Source organism: Bos indicus x Bos taurus, chromosome 4, assembly GCF_003369695.1.
Source record: "Bos indicus x Bos taurus breed Angus x Brahman F1 hybrid chromosome 4, Bos_hybrid_MaternalHap_v2.0, whole genome shotgun sequence".
NCBI lineage: Eukaryota > Metazoa > Chordata > Mammalia > Artiodactyla > Bovidae > Bos > Bos indicus x Bos taurus.
In genome coordinates, this window is record NC_040079.1 from 42,989,749 (window position 1) to 43,008,832 (window position 19,084).

The window sequence follows — 19,084 nt, forward strand, 5'->3', positions numbered from 1 at the left end:
TTCCACTTCTATCAGGTTCCTAGAGGAGTCAGATTCAGAGACAGAAAGTAGAATGGTGGGTGGGAGGCGGATGGGGAACTATTGTTTGATGAGTACAAAGTGTCACTTTTAGGAGATGAAAAAGCTATGGGTGGTGATGGATATGTGATAGTGGGGAATGTGCTTAACACCACTGTACACTTAAAACTGGTAAGGATGGTAAACTTTGTTGCTGTATTTTACTACAATAAAAAAAAAAAAAAAAAAGTGGGTAATCAGGAGAATGTGGTCTTCCTAAAGGAAAGGTAGATAATAGTCGAGAATAACTTAAAGACTGATAATAGCATATGGAGATGCCAACCCACCAGAGAGGTTGCTTCATCTGGCTAGAAGTCGAGTGACTAACAATGTTTCAACAGGACGCACTCTAGGAAGATGAGAGAACAGTGAGGAGAATGCGTTGTGTGATTCCGCGTGGTTTTTCCTACAAGACACTTCCCAGAAGTGGCCCATTGACACGGGGTCACCTCCGCAGACCCGGCCTCCGACAAGACTCCGCCCTCTTCCAGGCCCCGCCTCCCACCCGCCCGGTTCCACCCCTCCTCCTGGATCCGCCCTCTTTCAGGCCCCGCCTCCTCTGCTCCGCCCCGGCAGAGAGCGGAGAGCAAGCGCTGGTGACTCCGCAGACGCTGCGCCTGGAAAGGTGTGGAAGGGGCGGGGAGCGCAGGTCATCCCCAAGCCGTCCTCCCTCCCTGCCCCGCTCCTGGCCGGCCAGCCGCCCTAGCTTGCGCAGGCCCGCGGCCACCCGCGCCCGAACGCTGTCTCGGGGCTCCACTGCTCTGGCCTGGGGGCGGGGCCGGCGCGCGGCGTCATGCATATGCATGAGCGACTCGGCGGCTCCATTGTGCCCTCGGAGCGGGCGGCGGCGCGATGGCGCGGGCGGCGGCAGCCCCGGGGCGGCGGGCGGCGCTGAGGGCGGGCTGAGCGCATGGAGCAGCGCGGACCGGGGGCCGCAGCGGCGAGGGGCCGGGCCGGGCGGCGAGGAGGTGAGCGGACCAGGCGGGCAGGTGCGGGCGGCGGGGGCGGCAGGTGCGGCAGGTGCGGGAGGCGGCAGGTGCGGCGTCCCCGGGCCCGGCGCTGCATCGCCTCGGCGGGGCCCCGACGGGGCTGGAGCCGGCCCTGCCGCCCACCTGCCGCACCTGCGGCGCGTGCGTCGTGGTCCTGGGCCGACTGGCCCGCTGCGCGCCGAGGCGACCCCTCACCTGAGCCTTTGTTGCGGCTGGCCGGAATCCGTCCAAGCGCCCAAGGTGTCTGGGCAGGAGCCTCACACGGGCCCTCACCCAAACTGGCCCCGCTCCCTCCTTTCTGCGCTGTGTCCTGAAGGCTCACCTTTAGGGCCCCTCCGGGCCGTGCGTGCCGTTGGCACGAGATGTGAGACCCGCGAAGGTGTGCTCTGGGGCTGGCGACCCTAACATTTCAGCCCCCAGCCGAGATTTTGGTGGAAATACTGTTTTCCCAACAGGACATACTGAAGCTCAGGCGGGACCGTGTCCAGCCTTCCCTCCTAGGGGTGTCCTACCCTAGCCTCCCCCATCTGCTCCCCGCTGCCCTGTACCCCCCTACCCTGCTCCTCCGAACGTTCCTTGCCTCCCCTAGACCTGCTCCCCTACGTCGTGTTCCCTGTACTCTCTTCCTGATAGTTGCGGAATATCCATGGTGATGTATTTAAGTCATTTGTATTATCTCAGAAGATTTCACAGGGAAATACACAGAACATGTGACTCAATCTGTAAGACAGTTGATAGGGCGATCACAGACTCACCCACCAAATCCTGTCACACTGGAACCAGAGGGCTTCCCTTGAAGAAGCTAGACAGAGGTAACAGGATAGGTGAAGGATTCCTAACCTCACCCAGTGAGTACTGGCCTTGGGGACTTGTCACACCCAGAGGGTGGCTCCTGGCTGGAAAGAGAAAGGTGAGATAATGAGAGACAGATTCAGAAGGACTGGTAGGATGTACCTGGGGAGGACTCCCGATCATAGGATTGATCTCCAGAGGCAGCCAGGCCTCCGCATGGAGTGTCCGCTAGCCCTTGGATCCAGGATGGGAGCCGGGGCTGATGATTTAAAGGGGGTCATGTGTCCTCCCCTCTCTTGGTCCTAGAGTGGCCACCACATACCCATTTTCCACATTGTAAACTGAGGCTCAGGGCAGGGCAGCCCTTCAGCTGTTCTCTGGAATTTCCCACACCTGGGCCGTTGAGCAGAGCTCCTTCCTGGGCATCTTGAATGAACTCTGAACACTTCAGCCAGCCAGTCAGTGTGTGGCCTTCCAAGTCGAGGGGCAGGACTTCAGCCACTTGAGCATGTGAGCCCCCCACTTATATGTCCTCCCGGGACTCTTGAGCTGTTAGTTTCCCTTCTCTGAGTCTGTTTGACTCCAGTGTTCCTCTGTTTGGGGCCTGTCACCGGTAACTGTGGATTCCCTGTGCTGGAGGAGGCAGCGAGTCCCTGCTCTATGACTGTGTTGGCACTGCCCTCCTGGGGTCTGGTGGGTGGTTGTGAGGCGTGCTGCTGCTGGGTGCCTAGGCAAGGAGCATGGAGTGAGGGCAGAAGAGGTTGACCCATGGTAACATCTGCCTTTGGAGGCAGCAGTGCGGATGCTCTGAGGTCCTGGGAAAGGGGGGTGTGAGAAGTGAGTTGTCTGTAGCTCTTTTACTGGAGAAAAATGTGATCTGACCCCCCGAAAGCCATGTGGCCTTCTAGACTGACATCACACCAGGGCTTTCTGCCAAGGTCCTGGCTTCCAGTGAGAGCTGATGTACAGGGAAAGCCCCCCACCAGCAGGAAGCCACCAGAGGCTGGCCCTGGCCTTGCACACACCCAGGCTCCTTCTTAACTCTTCCTCTGACGGCCAGGAGGTGGGAGGAGGGTCTGCACTCACACCACATCTCTCTCCCTTTGTCAGGAGCAGAGGGTCCCCCAGTCCCCAACCTGGAGAGTTTGGGGCTTGTCAGGGAAGAGAGCTGACTTGGTTCAGGAGCTTGGCAGGAAGTCACTGCCCCCGCTCAGTAAGCTCGGGGGCGGGGGGAACTGGAAATGTCTGTGGTCTTGTCCACAGCAGAGAAGTCATAGGGGTGGAATTCCCCAGACTCACGTGATATAGGAAGCTGCACTGGGCCCCAGACCAGCAGCCTCCACAGGGGCCCCCGCCCTGCACCTGCCCTGTCCCCCCTCCTCCCCAGCTCTCCGGGGCTTTCAAACTGTGGTACCAGCAGCAGCACCTGCAAACTTACTGGAAATGCAAGTCTTTGGCCTCACTCCACCCTCTGAACTCAAAGTGGGGCTGAGTTCTGGTGAGCTGCCGTTGGAGAAGCTGCAGTTGTGAACTAACACAGCTTGCCCTGGGACTCTGACCCGGGCCAGGGGGCCCTGTCTTCTTCCTGCTCTTCCCTTTGGGACAGCAAAGTGGGCCTGGCCAATCCAGCCAGCTTCAGTGTGGGAAATGATGGCCCAGAGCATCTCTGTGGGGAGATAGAGCTGGTGGTGTTTGTACATTAACTAAATTTGTAGTTTGAGAGAATTATAGATTCTTAAAATGTTACAAGAAATAACACAGAGAGCTCTGTATCTTTTACTGGGTTTCCCTAGTGGTAACATCTTGTAAAAGTGTAGCACAACATCACTGGAGAGTACAACTCCATCAATACAGTTGATACAGATATTCCATGCCCACCTTCTATATTCCCATTGGCTTCGCTTCCCTGCTCCCCATGTTTAACCCCTGGCCGCCACCCGTGTGCTCTCCATTTGTGTAATTCCGTCATTTCAAGGATGTTATGTAAAGGGAATCATAAAATGTGTAACCTTTGGGGACTGGCTTTTTCCACGCAGCATGGTTCTCTGGAGATTCCTGCAGGTTGGTGCCTGTATCAGTAGCCCTACCTTTTTATGCCTCCAGGCTCACAGTTGGTTAACTCTTCACCATTGAAGGATATCTGCGTTTCCATTCTTTGGCTATTAGGAATAAAACTGTATAAATATTCACATACAGATTTTTGTGTGAATCTAGGTTTACCCTTCTCTGAGATAAATGTTCAGGAATACAGTTGCTAAGTTGTATAGTGTGCTATGTGCTTAGTCACTCAGTCGTGTCTGACTCTTTGCGACCCCATTGACTGTAGCCCACCAGGCTTCTCTGTCCGTGGGGATTCTCCAGGCAAGAATACTGGTTGCCATGCCTTCCTCCAGAGGATCTTCCCAACCCAGGGATCAAACCCAAGTCTCCTTCATTGCAGGAGGAGTCTTACCATCTGAGCTACCAGGGAAGCCCTGGTTGTCTAGTAGCTGCATGCTTTGTTTTATAAGAAACTACCAAATCATTTTTCAGAGTGGCTGTACCATTTTATATTCCTACCACCCATGCATGAGAGACCCAATTTCTCCTAGCCAGCATTTGATGGTGTCACTTTTTTTGTTGTTGGCTGTGACAGGTCTTAATTGTGGCATGTGGGATCTTTGCAGCATGTGGGATCTAGTTCCCTGACCAGGGATCCAACCCAGGCCCCCTGCATTGGGAATGCAGAGTCTTAGCCACTGAACCACCAGGGAAATCACACTGTTTTTTTTGTTTTAGCCATCGTGGTAGGTGTGTAGCGATACCTCGGTGTGGTTTTAATTTGCATTTCTCTGATGGCCAGTGGTGGTGAACATCTTTTCGGATGTTTATTTGCCATCTGTACATCCTCTTTGGTGAAATGTCTCCATATCTTTTGCCTGTCTTCTAATTTTAACTTTTGTGTTTTGAGAGTTCTTTATACATTCTAGATACTTGTCCTTTGTCAGATATGTGGCTTGCAGATATTTCTTCCAGTCTGTAACTTATCTCTTCATCCTCTTTGTGGGGTCTTTCACAGAACAGAAATATTCAATTTTTCCTTTTATGAATCATGCTTTTGGTGTCAAACCTAAGAAAGTTCTTATGATTTTGTGCTATATGTTTAAAATCTATGACCCACTTCAAGTTAATTTCTAAGTTTAGGTGGTTTTTTTGGTTTATGTTTGTCTTTTGCATTTGCATGTCCAGTAGGTCCGGCACCATTTGTTGAAAATACTGTCTTTCCTCCTTTTTGCATCTTTGTCAAAAACTTTGTCCATTGGGTATGTTTGCGTGGGTCTCTATTGAGTTGCCTAGTTTGTTCTGTTAACCTCTGAGTCAATCCCCCTGCCAACACCACAGTCTAGAGTAGCCTGCCTATGTTCTAAGTCCTGAAAACCCCATATATTGCTCCAGGCCCCACTCAGCAGGTCTGGGGGGAGTTTCTATCTTTTGGCAGCTCCCCCCATCCCTCATTACAGTGTCACCATCCTGGTGGTTGCCCCCACTGGGGACCACCAGCCTTCCCCTGCCTGGCTGGGTGATTCTGGCTCCCAGGCCCGAGTCCAGCGACCCCTGAGCCTTCTGGAGCCACCAGCCCCTTGCTTTTTTGGCCTCTGCTTCCTGGTTGTCACATGGTCTGGAGCTTGACTCCTCTGGGGAGGACCATAGGGAAGGGGGGCAGGGTCAGGTATGAGGTGGACAAGCCCACCAGATGCCTCTTTCCTCTGCTTGTCTAATCCATCACCTCCCCTCCCAGTTCCGGGACCTGCTTACCCCAGTGCTCTGTGGGGGGCCTGGACGGAGTGTGAGCTCTGGGCTTGAGTGAGTCCCAGGGTTGCCCGCTCGCTTCTGTATGAGTTCTGAGGAGGCCAGACTGAACCTCTGCAAGTTAGCTTCCCCAGGTTGTGTGTGTGTGTGTGTGTGTGTGTGTGTGTGTGTGTGTGTGTGTGTGTAAGTGGCCCTGGGAGTGCCAGCAAGGGCCCTCAGCCTGGTAGGTGAAGGGTTTGCTTGTGGTGGTGTCTGAAGGCGTTGGCAGCCCGGAGGAGAAGCCAACCACTGCTTCGCTGGTTTTCTGAGGTGCTAAGTGGAAGAGAGCTGGCCCCACATGGTGGGGGGAAGCATCCCCCCTTTCCAGCATTGGCACACAAGTTCCATGAGTGTCCACTGGGTCACCACCAGCCCTCTGTCCACTGTGCTGTGTGTGCGTCCCTGCTTTGTTGCATCATCACCTAGGATGTCAGGCAATCTGTAGGGGTCAGGTCTGCCCCAGGCAGCCCCCTTGGCCTCAGAATGAGGGAGTGGGCACATGTCACCCTTCTTCTGCCCTGGGGTGGGGGCGCTGCCAGCCAAGGATGAGCTGCTGACCCCACACCAAGTTCCAGCAGGCGTCCCACACACACACACCCCCAGCCCCCAATCTGGCTGAAGGATAGCTGACCCTGTGACTCTGGCATCTGGAGGGCCTGCCCACCATGGGGCGGGGTAGTGCCTCATGTTGGCCCCCTGTGTGCTTCTGGCCTTGCCCTCCACCCTGGGGCCTTGTGTGTGGTTGGAGCAGAGGAGCCGGGGTGGATTCTGACAGTTGGGTCCTGAATGCTCCCTGGCTTTTATGTGTATCCACGCCTTCAGGTAGGGAGGGGGAATGTGGAAGGTTTTGGGGATCAGAAAGCCTTCTTCCATCTTCCAAAGGTATTCCAGGGGCTCGTGGTGGCAGGGCCTGACCAGCAAGGGCTAATGCTAGCTTCTGGGCTAGATGTAGAGGGGTGGTGCGAGCAGAGGTTTGCCAGGGTGGGCAGTGTAAGGTCGGGCCAATGCCAGGGTGGCCTGACTGCTCCCCCTGCATGCTGAGTGGGCCCCCAGGTCCCCGTCACCCTCCCTACCTTCCAGAGCAGAGGCAGGACAGGGCTTGGTTCTCCCAGGTGCGTCTCCACGCACTTCCGTCCCCCTTGTCCCTGCAGCCAGAGCAGCCAAGTCTCACGTGAGCACCGGTGAGGGCCGCTTCCTGCCTCCCGCAGACCTGGCCTTCAGGCTGTTCCCAAGCCAATGAACCCCATGAACCCCATGAAACCTGCCCTGCCCCCCGCACCACACAGGTGAGTGGGGGTTCCGGCTGCCCTCCCCTCTTAGGCCTCAGAACGTGGGAAGGTGGTGGTAGAGTGGGACCCCGCTGCTCTCAGCCTTCAGATCCTCCCCGGTGGGGTTCTCGGCACCTGAGGCCTCCTGACCCAGGCTCTCCACCTGTGCCTCTCTGTGCAGTGATGGTCCATTCGCATATGAGGCGGTGCCTTGGCAACAGAGTGCCACTCAGCCAGCAGGATCACTGTCTGTGGTCACAACCGTGTGGGGAGTTGGCAACGCAGCACAGAGCCAGGTGAGCCCAGCCCTGGCCCCACCCTGGGAGGTGTCAGTGCCCAGCTTAGGTCTTGGAGGCGTGGAGCTAGGGCTTCTTGAGTCTCCCACGTCCTCAGAGACTAGCTCTTTCATGCATGGCATGGGATCCTGGCCTCCACACCCGGACATGTGCACAGCTCCCCATGACCCCTCTGGACCACCCCTCCCCTCTGCCCCCACCTCCACCTCCTCACCTGCCAGGCCTCTTCTTTCCACCACTTTAGAACCACTGCACGAAGCAGGTTGTTTGCATGGTCTCCTTTAGTGATTCTCGGTTCCTTGTAGGTTTTGGGGAACCCCATGGGCCCTGCAGGGAGCCCCCCCGGCAGCTCCGTGATGCCCGGCATGGCAGGCGGCAGCTCCGCCCTGAGCTCCCCACAGTGCCTCGGACAGCAGGCATTCGGTGAGGGTGGTGCCAACAAGGGCTACGTGCCACAAGGGGTGTATGGCCGCGGGGTCTACCCCGGGGGCCCTGGCTTCACTACCGGGTAAGCAGGGCCCTCCTCCCCTGGCAGGTGTGCCAGGAGCCCTCTGGGGGGCGATGCTTCTTGCTTGGTGGGCACCAGGGAACTGTGTGGTCAGGAGTTACTATGACTCTGCTGCTCCTGCCAGCTCCCGAGCTAATGATGGGGTGTCTGGGAAAAAATGGGGCTCCCCATAGGTGCCATGTGCCCCCAAGGAGAGGCCAGGGAAGTGCCTCTGAGCTGAGCCGTCTGTCTCTTGCAGGTATGCAGGTGGCCCAGGGGGTCCGGGGGGCCTGGGCCTCCCCTCACACGCCACACGGCCATCCACCGACTTCACTCAAGCAGCGGCGGCTGCTGCAGTGGCTGCTGCCGCCGCCACGGCCACCGCCACAGCCACGGCCACCGTGGCCGCCCTCCAGGAGAAGCAGAGTCAGGAGCTGAGCCAGTACGGAGCGGTGAGGCCCCGCAGCTTCTCCTGTGTGGCCCATGTGTGCTGGCCCAGAAGACAGGCGCCTGTCAGGCAACCAGGGTGGAGGGCTTGGGGACGTGCAGGCTGTATTCCAGGAGTGATGAAGATGAGACAGGAAAGGAGTGGGGAGCTGAGGGGAGAGGACCCGGGCTGGGGACAGCCTGCCTGCAAGGGGTGGGCTTGGGGGTGGCGCCCACACTGGTGGATAAGGTCTGGATGGTTCTTGTCTTCTTTTCCCAGATGGGGGCTGGACAGTCTTTTAACAGCCAGTTCTTGCAGCACGGTGGTCCCCGAGGGCCCAGCGTGCCCAGCAGCATGAACCCAGCCAGCGTGGGAGGGCTGATGGGCCCCTCCAGCATGAGCTCCATGGGCATGAACTCCACCCGGGCAGTGGGCATGGTGCCCCTCTATGCAGGGCAGCGCCTGCCCCAGCAAGGGTACCCGGGCCCCCCCCAGGCCCAGCCGCTGCCCCGACAGGGTGTCAAGAGAGCCTACTCGGGCGAGGTGAGTAGCTGGGCTTCCCTCCCCACGAGGGCCATCAGAGCCATTGTATGTGAGAGAACTGGCCATGCTTGATGAGGGACACCATCGTCCCTTGTGGGAACCGGCTTCCCCGACACCTCTTCTTGGCATTTTGCCTCTTCCTTCTTCAGGTGTACCCTGGGCAGCAGTACCTGCCAGGAGGCCAGTATACGCCTGGTGCCACCCAGTACGTACCTGGCCCTGGGCAGCCCCCTGCCCCATCCTCCTACCCCGGGCACAGGCTGCCCCTGCAGCAGGGCGCGAGCCCATCCCTGTCCACCGCCAGCCCTGCGGGACCACACTACAAGGTAGGGCCGGTTCACCCCCGCCTCTGTGACCCTGGCTGGCCCCACGCCCAGCACTGTGGGACACAGACAGACCTTGAGGCAGCCAGGGCCGGCTAGGGAGTGGGCCCCAGAGTGCTCAGGTGACCAGGCAGCCACGAGCTTCACAGGGGTCCTGACCAGTGTAGGGCAGCTCCCAGGACAGGCGTTCAGGTTTGAAAGGAGCCTCTCTGAGAGGCTCCTACACCGTGAGATATGGTATAGGGAATAGCACGGAGCATCAGGCAAGTACCAAGCCACTTTAGGGAAAAGTGTCCCCATTCCCTCAGCTTGCTGCCAAGTAGCCCAGCGAGGGGACAGGCAGAGGGGTCAGGAAGGGCCTGAGTGACAGAGGTGCTGCTGGAGAAGGGCGAGGAGATGTGAGTACCTATGTCCTTTCAGCCTCTGTGGCTTCCCTGTAAATCCCTCTGATGTGTGGGTTCAGCTCTTTTTCTGTAGTGGTAATTCTGTAAATTATGACATCTGTGTGTGCTCCCTGTAGATTATTTGGAAAACCCAAAAAGTGTATAAAGAAGAAAAAAGGCCAACACCCACCCATGCATGTGCCGAGTTCCCTTGTCCCCAGCCCTCTCCTAGGGTCAGTTCCAGGCCCTGCTCAGAGGCAGGCGGCAGCCCCAGGCTCACGCGGTTTTCTCTCCTGCAGCCTGCAGAACAGTTCAACGGGCAGGGTGCCAGCTTCAACGGGGGCAGCATCAGCTACAGCCAGCCTGGCCTGAATGGGGTATGGCCAGATGGGCAAGCGGGCGGGAGGCTCACGGGGTGGGTGCAGGGAGAGAGGGCACTCAAGCAGGAGGACGTGTGGAGGCCCAACCAAGCCCCCCTGGGGCTGCCCCCATCCCTGTCCTGACCGTTCCCGGCGGGTGCTCCAGGAATAAGCACCCCCTTACTAGTCCACCTCTGCTGTTTGCTCTACCCCACAGCCTGCTCGTTCCATCCCTGGCTACCCCAGCTCCCCACTGCCCGGGAGCCCCACACCACCCATGACCCCCGGCAGCACCATCCCCTACATGTCTACCAGCCAGGAGGTCAAGTCTCCCTTCCTGCCTGACCTCAAGCCCAGTGTGAGCAACTTACATCCATCGCCACCTGGTGAGTGAGGTCTGCTCTCAGGACAGGTGGGCAGGAGGCTCTGGAGAGTCCTGCAGAGAACTTGAGGGGTGAGGGGAGGGCTTCACCTTTATTTTCTGTTAATGGAGCTCTTTGCAAATCCATTTGAGGTGTAGATCACCTCTCTAGAAAAATAGCCATGTACCCAAAGTTTTGGGTGTGGTTCCAGGGTATGTATGGGCCCCCAGAAGCCCACTCCTGATATCTGGGAGACCACCGCAGCAGCAGCAACTGGGGTCTTAAAACCCCGACTTGAGCACCGGGGTGGTGGCAGGTGGCCCGTTCATACCTCTTCTGCCTCCTGCTCCCTCTGAAAGCACCAGAAGCGCCACCTTTTTGGGTGGGGAGCGTGTTCTCCGAGAGTCATGATGCAGGGATCACTGGGCCAGGTGACTGAGGCAGGGAAGAATGGCAGGACACCAAGATCCTGTTTCGTTGGAGGTGAAGGCTGAGCCCAGAGTCCTAGGAGAGATGCTGTCCTAAGCCCCAGCCCCATGGGAGGGGACGAGGGGCCACACTCCCCTCCACCATGGGCCCCATGATGGGGGCAGGGGCAGGCTACCTGGCCTGGTGGCCATCAAGGGCCGGTGGCCTGCTCACACCTGCGTGGCCTGCTTCCAGGCAGTGGCCCCTGTGACGAGCTGCGGCTGACCTTCCCTGTGCGGGATGGGGTTGTCCTGGAGCCCTTCCGCCTGCAGCACAATCTGGCGGTGAGCAACCATGCCTTCCAGCTCCGAGACTCCGTCTACAAGACCCTGATGCTGAGGTGAGCGGACGCCTGCCCCACGGCTTGCGGCCCCACCTGCCGCCCCCTGACTCTCAGCGTCCGTCCTCCCCATGCAGGCCTGACTTGGAGCTGCAGTTCAAGTGCTACCACCACGAGGACCGGCAGATGAACACCAACTGGCCAGCCTCTGTGCAGGTCAGCGTCAACGCCACCCCGCTCACCATCGAGCGCGGCGACAACAAGACCTCCCACAAGCCCCTTTACCTGAAGCACGTGTGCCAGCCGGGCCGCAACACCATCCAGATCACTGTCACCGCCTGCTGCTGCGTGAGTGCCCGTAGCAGGGCAGGGTGGGGCCGTCATCACTGAAGAAGATGGCACTGGCTCTCCTCCTTCCCGTGATGGGCCTTTGAGAAAAGGGTCTCAGTTAAAAATGTCCTGGCAGCTTTCCGGTTAGGTTCAGTAACTAGATTTGATGCTCGTGTAAGCTTCAAATGTTAATTATGTAAGAGAAGCAAGCTAAGCTTGCCTCTTTCCTGGAAGAAGCTCACAAAGTCCCGAGTCCCAGCTGACCCTGAAGGAGTCATCTGGGTTCTGGCAGCTCCAGATGCAGCACTAGAAGAGGCACTTAGATGCGCAGCTCTGATCAGCTTAGGTGGGAGGGAGCAGAGGCAAGGTAGCCCTAATGCAGCCCTGTGGGCCTAGGGTGTTATCACGTGGACCCAGCATAGGATACCAATGGATGCTGTAGGCAGGGTGCACTCGGGGGCCTCTCGAATAATTGTGTTTCAACAGAGAGGCCCTGGTTGAACACTGGTGCAGACACACAGTGAGCTTCACCGATAGCTGTGGGTGTGGGCTCCTGACTGCCCGGGAGGCGCGGCAGTAGCCTGCCTGTGCATTAGCTGTGAGAGAGAGTGGGCCAGCACATAGCCTCCCCGGGCCGCACCCCGCCGACCACATCCTCCCGTTGCAGTCCCACCTCTTCGTGCTGCAGCTGGTGCATCGGCCGTCCGTCCGCTCAGTGCTGCAGGGCCTACTCAAGAAGCGCCTCCTGCCCGCGGAGCACTGCATCACCAAGAGTGAGTGGCCCTCGTGCTCCTCAGCCCTGCTGGGGCCACTGCCACACCTGGCACGTCCACATGTTAGACAAGGCTGTCTCCTCTGGGTCGGGGGCTCCGTGCAGAGGGTAGCGGTCAGTCCCAGAATGGCCCTCAGAGGTGCTGAGCTAGCAGTGGCCTAGTCCTGCTTGGCTGCCCCCGCTCACATCCTGCTTTCCCCTGTTGGTGTCAGTAAAGCGGAATTTCAGCAGCGGAACCATCCCTGGCACCCCAGGGCCCAACGGAGAGGATGGGGTGGAGCAGACAGCCATCAAGGTGGCCCTCAAGTGCCCCATCACCTTCCGCAGGATCCAGCTCCCTGCCCGGGGCCACGACTGTCGCCACATACAGGTGGGTGGTCACCACAGCGCTTTTCCAAAGATTTTGCTGCCGTTTAACTGTTTTTGGCAGATGTGGCCTCTGAGCACCTCAGCTAGTGGGCGGCAGGGCAGGCCAGCCAGTGGACAGGCGGCCTGGCTCCCCTGCCCTCTTCCCTCAGGCTGGGCTTTTGTTTCTTCTAATATTATCCTAAGGATAACAGCCGTTTTACTGGGTTCTTGGGGCTCATTTTACTCATTTACTCTTTTATTTACTTACTTGGGTGCACTGCGTCTTAGTTGTGGCGTGCAGGTCTTCAGTCTTTGTTGCGGCCATGTGGGATCTTTCAGTTACTATGGGCAGAATCTTTAGTTGCAGCACATGAACTCTGAGTTGCAACATGTGAGATAGAGTGCCCTGACTGGGAATCAAACCCAGGCCCCCTGTATTGAGAGCATGGCCCCACCTGGACCACCAGGGAAGTCCTGGGGCTCCGATTTCAAACAGCATTGGGGATGCAGGGCACAGTCTGCTCCCTGCCTTGCCCCCAGGAGCAGCACCTCAGATTCTTTCTGCAGAAACACTGTGGGTAGACAAGTACCCGCACCCTCCCCCTCACTCCCCACCTTTTGGTTACATAAGCAGTATACCCATCGCTGTACGTCTTGGAGGTTGTTCCCTATCAGCACGGTTGGCCAATTCTTGCTTTGGCCACACGTCATTCCCATGAAGGCTCCGTAGGCATCCTATCTCTTACATGAGGATGGTGCCATGGTGAAAGCCTGGCACATGCGCCTTCTCAAACATGCAGTAAATAAGCCCCACGTCCCTGAAACTGCAGGGCTGGCTCGCAGGGCATGGCTGGGTTACCCCCAGCCCCAGTGTGAGTAACTGTCTCCCCTTTCTCTGCAGTGCTTTGACCTGGAGTCCTATTTACAGCTTAACTGTGAGCGAGGGACCTGGAGGTGCCCCGTGTGCAAGTGAGTGTGTCAGAGATGGTCCCCGTGGCTCTGGGGGTGGGTGGCACGTCCTTAGGGACTATTAACAGTCATTTCCTTCCATCAGCACTGAGAAGTGCCTGCCCCAGATGTGGGGCTCACAGTACAGGCCTGGAAGGAAGGTGCTGCTCGAGGCAGTGACCTCACGCAGGGTCATCTCACACGGAGGGTGGAGATGTGATGGGTCCCGTGCCCCAGGTGAGATCGGGCCAGCCTTCTGAGCTGTGTCCCCTTGGTTTTCTACAGCAAGACGGCGTTGCTGGAGGGCCTGGAGGTGGACCAGTACATGCTGGGCATTCTCATTTACATTCAGAAGTAAGTCTTTCCTACAGCCCCAGAGGGCAGCCCTGGGACAGGCGGGGAGACACCCCGTGCTGATTCAGCATGGAGCAGCCTCGGCTCCAGGCCGTGGACGGAATCCACGTCCAACTTGGGTGCCACAGGCACGTGGAGCGTGCTGGGCGGCCACAAGCATTTGAGTGGAAGGTTGGCCTAGGAACAGTGCAGGTCCGGGAGAGACGGCACGGCAGCTGGTAACCAGCCCCGCTGTGCCCGCCCAGCTCTGACTTCGAGGAGATCACCATCGACCCCACGTGCAGCTGGAAGCCAGTGCCGGTGAAGCCTGACTTACACGTCAAGGAAGAGCCAGATGGGCCAGTGCTGAAGCGCTGCCGCACTGTGAGCCCTGCCCACATGCTCATGCCCAGCGTGATGGAGATGATCGCTGCCCTGGGCCCGGGTGCCACGCCCTTCACCCCCCTGCAACCCCCCTCAGCCCCGGCCCCTGGCGACTACCCTGGCCAGGGTGAGTACAGGGGACTCGCCCTGGAAAATTAGGCCCCTGGGTGATGATCCAGCCTCTCCCACCAGTCTGCCGCCTGTGAATGCATTGCTCTGAGGGCCACAAGCCTGGGGGCCTGGTTGGGGACTTGGGGGTACAGATGCCCAGCTGGGTGTGGGGGATGGGCGGCAGCAGGGCCCGGGCTGTGGCTGTGCCCACCTCTCCAGAGGTTTGGAACAGAGGTCTGTGTTGACACACTTCCAGACCAGCCCCATCCAGGCCTGCGGGTGGGAGTATCTGGGTGTGGTGGGTCCCATTCCTGTCCCCTCACAGCCTCCTGGCAGTGTCATGACCACTTCCCCCAGCAGCAACGAGAAGAAATGCCCTTGCCCAAGTAGCAACTTCCATAAAGGCCAACATCCTCTGGGCGAGCGCAGTGAGTCCCACCCGTGCTGTGGCCAGTCTGCCCTTGTGGCTTGGCCAGCGTGAGCCCCCTGCCCTCACCTGGACCTGGCTCTCCTCTCTCAGGTTCCAGCTTCTTGGGACCCGGGACCTTCCCCGAATCCTTCCCACCCACCACACCCAGCACCCCAACCCTGACTGAGTTCACCCCAGGGCCTCCGCCTGTCTCCTATCAACCCGACATCCCCAGCAACCTCCTGACGCCAGAGAAGTCCGGCCCCTGCCTCCCAGGCCAGGTCAGTGTCAAGTCGAGGGGCTGTGCAGGTGTCCCCCCAGGGAGCCCTCAAGCCGTTTTACTAGGTTATTCTCTCCTCCTCAGATGGCACCAGCAGGTCACCTGGACCCAGCCCATAACCCCGGGCCCCCAGGGCTGCACGCCCCTAACCTTGGAGGCCCCCCAGGGCCCCAGCTGCATCATCCAAACCCTCCCCCAGCATCCCGGCCAGCTCTGGGCCCAGTGAACTCGGGGCCTCTCAGCGAGCTGGCCTTCAGTGCTGCCACAGGCATGATGGGGCCCCCCGTGTCTGGGGCAGGGGAGGCCCCGGAACCGGCTCTGGAGGTGAGTACTGGGTCCTGTGCTGGGGAGCACTTGGAGCTGGGGATCGGGGGTGCTTATCTGTTGTCCCCAGGGTCCGTGCACTTCACAGAAGGAAAGACAGTGACTCCTCCATGGCTTCCAGACGGGGAGAGCTGGCTGGGTGATGCCAGCATTTTTGTTGAGTGTCAGGTGTCCAGAGTAGCTGTGGGGTGATTGTGTCCAGGCATCTGGTTCTCGGGCCCTGCGCGCCAATATGGCACATGCAGAGTCCCCGGGAAGACTTGGCTTGTGGCCAGTGATACAAGGGTCTGACTTGACTTGTCTGACTCACAGGTGGTGTGCGAGCCAGAACCAGTGCATAAAAGACAGGTGATTGTCCCTCCATCCTGATAAATGAATACAAAGTTCAGTGTGAAAAAATGTGGAAAGCACAGCTCAAAGCAGAAAATTCTACCTTCTGCATTCATGCTGTTCGTGTTCAGGACCCCTCACGGGCCGGGGTGTTCCATGTTGCCCTTGGACAGCTTAACAAAAGTGATTCCCGGTTGCAGAGCAGTCTTCGGCAGGAAGAGGCCCTGTGAGGAGCAGACTGAGGGGCTCTGGTGCTAGCCTGTGTTGGAGGCTAGCGGGGGGGCACCCCACTTCCCGGCTGGGCCTGGGGACCCGGTTGGGATGATGTGGCAGGTCTGAGGCCAGAGCTGCTATCAGGTTTGCTTTGTCCCCAGCTGCTTCCAGAACTGACTAACCCTGATGAGCTGCTGTCCTACCTGGGCCCACCTGACCTCCCCACGAACAGCAACGATGACCTGCTTTCTCTCTTCGAGAACAACTGACCCTATCCGTCGACCACCTGGCTGGCAGAGACATGCCCACCAATGTCTCGCACCCTTCTTTCCAGCCCAGCCCCACCTGACACCAGCGGCCCTCCCCACGTGTACACCTGGAGCTGGGACCCGCCCCTGACACCTGGCTGCTGGAGGCCGCACTGCACTGGCTGGGAGCGGAGCCCTGGGGCAGGGTTCTCACTGGCCCAGTTTGCAGCTGCAGAACTGTTTTTGAGGAGATGCCCAGCCCTGCCCCCATCTGTACCAGCCCATGCTTGTCCAGCCCTGCCTGGTTCATGCATACCCACCACCCCTGAACTCCAGCCTCACCCAGGCCCCCCACCCCACTTGCTCCCACCAGCCTGCATCTTGTCCAGCGTTGACCTTTCTGTTTCAATGACCCGTTTGGCCCTAGGCCAGCAAGGAGGGGGTTACTCTGTCCTGGGGCCTAGTCTCGCCCAACCTGCTATGGCAGGGGCTTCAGGCTGAGGCTGGGGGTGGGGGGCTCTAAAGCACAATAGTGTACATAGTGTAGAAACACTAATAGATGTAGGGTGGCTGGTCCCTCTGTGCAGCGTGGGTCTCCATGGGCTCCTGCCCTCACCCATGTGCAGGCTGGGAGGGGTGGGGGGCAGCAGGCTCCCTCCTACTGGCGGTCGGGCTCAGACTCAGCTCCATGTGCAGATTCTCCAGCAGCCTGTTCCCCCCAAGTTGCCCTTTTCTGTACGAGTGAAGAATTGGTCCCACAGTGTTTTTTAAATCCACCTGTCCTCCCACGTCCACCCTGGGGCCATGCCAGGTGGGGGAGGAGGGGCCACCACACTCTAGGTGCAGGGCCAAGTCGTGTCCCCTGTCTGCCTGTCTCTATTAAAGGACTCCCTCGTGGTGGGCCTGCCAAGTCCCTCCTTCCTGCTCAACCTGCTTACCACACATGGGCGGGGCTCCCTGCTTAAGGCAAGGCCCAGCTATTTGCAACCCGAGGTAAATTTCCTTGTCCCTGGAATTTTCCAAGTTGGCTCTGGCTAGAGAGCTATTTATGAAGTGTCACCAGGGCTGGGAGACACATCTGCCACCACGTCACCGTGTGGGCTTGCCTCAGGCGTGGAGCAGCTGTGGGGCCAAGGAGCAGGGTCTGAGTGCCTGACCAGCTGGACACTGGTTCATCTGTGTGCTCACTGCCCAAGTGGCCCCATGGGCCTTCCAGTCCAGCAGAAAAGGCTTATGAGCCCTGTCAGGGAGAGGGGGTAGCACACCCAGAGACCGGCCCCAATGGACGAGGGGCAGTGTCCAGGACGGGGGAGCTCCAAGTTGCCCACTGACACCATGAAACCCCAGGTGTGCGCCTTCCTATCCCTCTGCAGCCATGTTCCTGCCCAAGGGTACAAAAGGAGAGAAAGGCTTAGGGAGGAACAGTGCCCCCAGGGTTTGCCCAGAAGCCCACCCTAAGGACAGGTAGGCAGCGGGATCAGGGACAGGCCCAGCAGAGCCCACCCCTAGGGGTGGGGGGGCGTGCTCCCCTACCTGTTCTGGGGGACATTAGGCATAGTTGGGAATGTTGTCCCACCTTGTGGTCTCACCGGGCCTCTGCACCGTCAGCCTGTAACATTCTGGATGTTGGGTGGAGTGGAGAGACCAGGAGGTGGGGATGAGCCAAGATGCTTCTAGCTACTCAAACTCCACCCAGGGCGGGGGGTGGCAGTGGAGGATCTGAGGGGCAAGTGCACACCATCAGGGCCGAGCTCCGGTGTCACTGCAGCGTCTCCTCAAACAGAGCAGGATGAAATTAAGTTGTGGGAGCTGATGAAATGTGATGGCGTTCTACAAAACATGACACCAAATATATGCATTTCATGGATTCACACACATGAGGCAGTGATGAAGGGAAGCAAGATGGTCGACATGTTGGCCACAGTGCTCCCTGTCGGAACAGCATGGGTGTGTCCAGGGAGGGTGGTAGTATCAATGGGGTCCTGATCCTCAAGGGGAGTGGCGGTTGCATGAGTTTCACATGCTTCATGTATTGTATATCCCAGTAAGTCCTTGATGGCTCAGCAGGTGAAGAATGTGCCTACAGTGTTGAAGACAGGAGATGTAGGTTTCTGTTCCTAGGTCAGGAAGATCCCCTGCCTGGAGAATCCCACAGACAGGAGCTTGGAGGGCTACAGTCCAAAGGGTCACAGAGTTGGACACAAATGAGCGACTAAGCACAATGTACATACCAAATACACATCTTAAAAAAAAAAAAAAGCCAACTAGGCCTAACAGAACGGTTCACCCAACAGAAGCAGAGTACCTGTTATTTTTAAGTGCATGTGGAACATTCTCCAGGAGAGACCACGTGTTAGACTGTAAAACAAGTCTCAATAAAAAAAAGGTTGAAATCATACAAAGAATGTAGTCTGACCACAGTGAAATGTAGGTAACAGAACAGAAGACTGTTATCTGCTGGAAAACTCAAATATGTGGAAATGGACACTTCAAAAACTGAAGGATCAAAGGAGAAACCACAAATGAACTACAGGATAAAACACTACACAAATTGGTTTTTGTAAGCAAATTTTTTTTTTTGGCTGTGCTGGGTCCTTGTTGCAGCACAGGCTTTCCTCTAGTTGCGGCAAGAGGGGTCTATTCCTTGTTGCAGTGTGCAGGCTTTTTATCGTGGCTTCTCATTTTGTGGAGCACGGGCTCTACGGTGCTTGGACTTCAGTAGCTGTGGCGTACGGGTTCAGTGGTTGTGCTTCCTGGGCTCTGGAACATGGGCTCAGTAGTTGTGGCTCATGGGCTTAGTTACTCTGCAGTATGTGGGATATAACCCGTCGTCTCCTGCATTGGCAGATGATCCTTTACCACTGAGCCACCAGGGTAGCCCTACACACCAAAATCTAATATGCAATTAAGCAGGAAGAGAAGGGGACGACAGAGGATGAGATGGCTGGATGGCATCACTGACTCAATGCACATGAGTTTGGGTAAACTCCGGGAGTTGATGATGGACAGGGAGGCCTGGCATGCTGCAATTCATGGGGTCGCAAAGAGTTGGACACGAGCGATTGAACTTAAAGCGGTTTAAGTAGGGAAATTTATAGATGTAAATGTCTACAAATAGAGAGCTCAGTCAACCTAACTACAACTAAAGGCAGTAGAAAAAACTAAATCCAGAGCTCATGGAAGGAAATAACA

At 57.7% G+C, this 19,084-nt stretch overlaps 1 protein-coding gene across 4 annotated transcripts; it reads left to right on the top strand.

The window, feature by feature from the left end:
- The first annotated feature begins 581 nt into the window (after positions 1–581).
- On the top strand, positions 582–16,805 carry ZMIZ2 (zinc finger MIZ-type containing 2). Of its 4 annotated transcripts, none has more exons than XM_027539262.1 (20): positions 614–682; positions 6,818–6,952; positions 7,116–7,230; positions 7,536–7,738; positions 7,977–8,169; positions 8,424–8,687; positions 8,837–9,013; positions 9,693–9,770; positions 9,970–10,138; positions 10,778–10,922; positions 11,000–11,210; positions 11,860–11,965; positions 12,177–12,334; positions 13,214–13,281; positions 13,546–13,614; positions 13,860–14,104; positions 14,609–14,778; positions 14,862–15,101; positions 15,414–15,449; positions 15,806–16,805. In XM_027539262.1, exons 2-20 carry the CDS (start codon positions 6,903–6,905, stop codon positions 15,911–15,913), a joined length of 2,805 nt encoding a protein of 934 aa, XP_027395063.1. In that variant the 5' UTR covers positions 614–682; positions 6,818–6,902; the 3' UTR covers positions 15,914–16,805. The 4 variants fall into 4 exon arrangements, with proteins under 4 accessions (XP_027395065.1, XP_027395063.1, XP_027395064.1 ...); XM_027539261.1 differs by lacking the exon at positions 614–682 and adding an exon at positions 918–1,025; XM_027539264.1 differs by lacking the exon at positions 15,414–15,449 and having other exon boundaries at positions 582–682.
- The last annotated feature ends 2,279 nt before the right edge of the window (positions 16,806–19,084 follow it).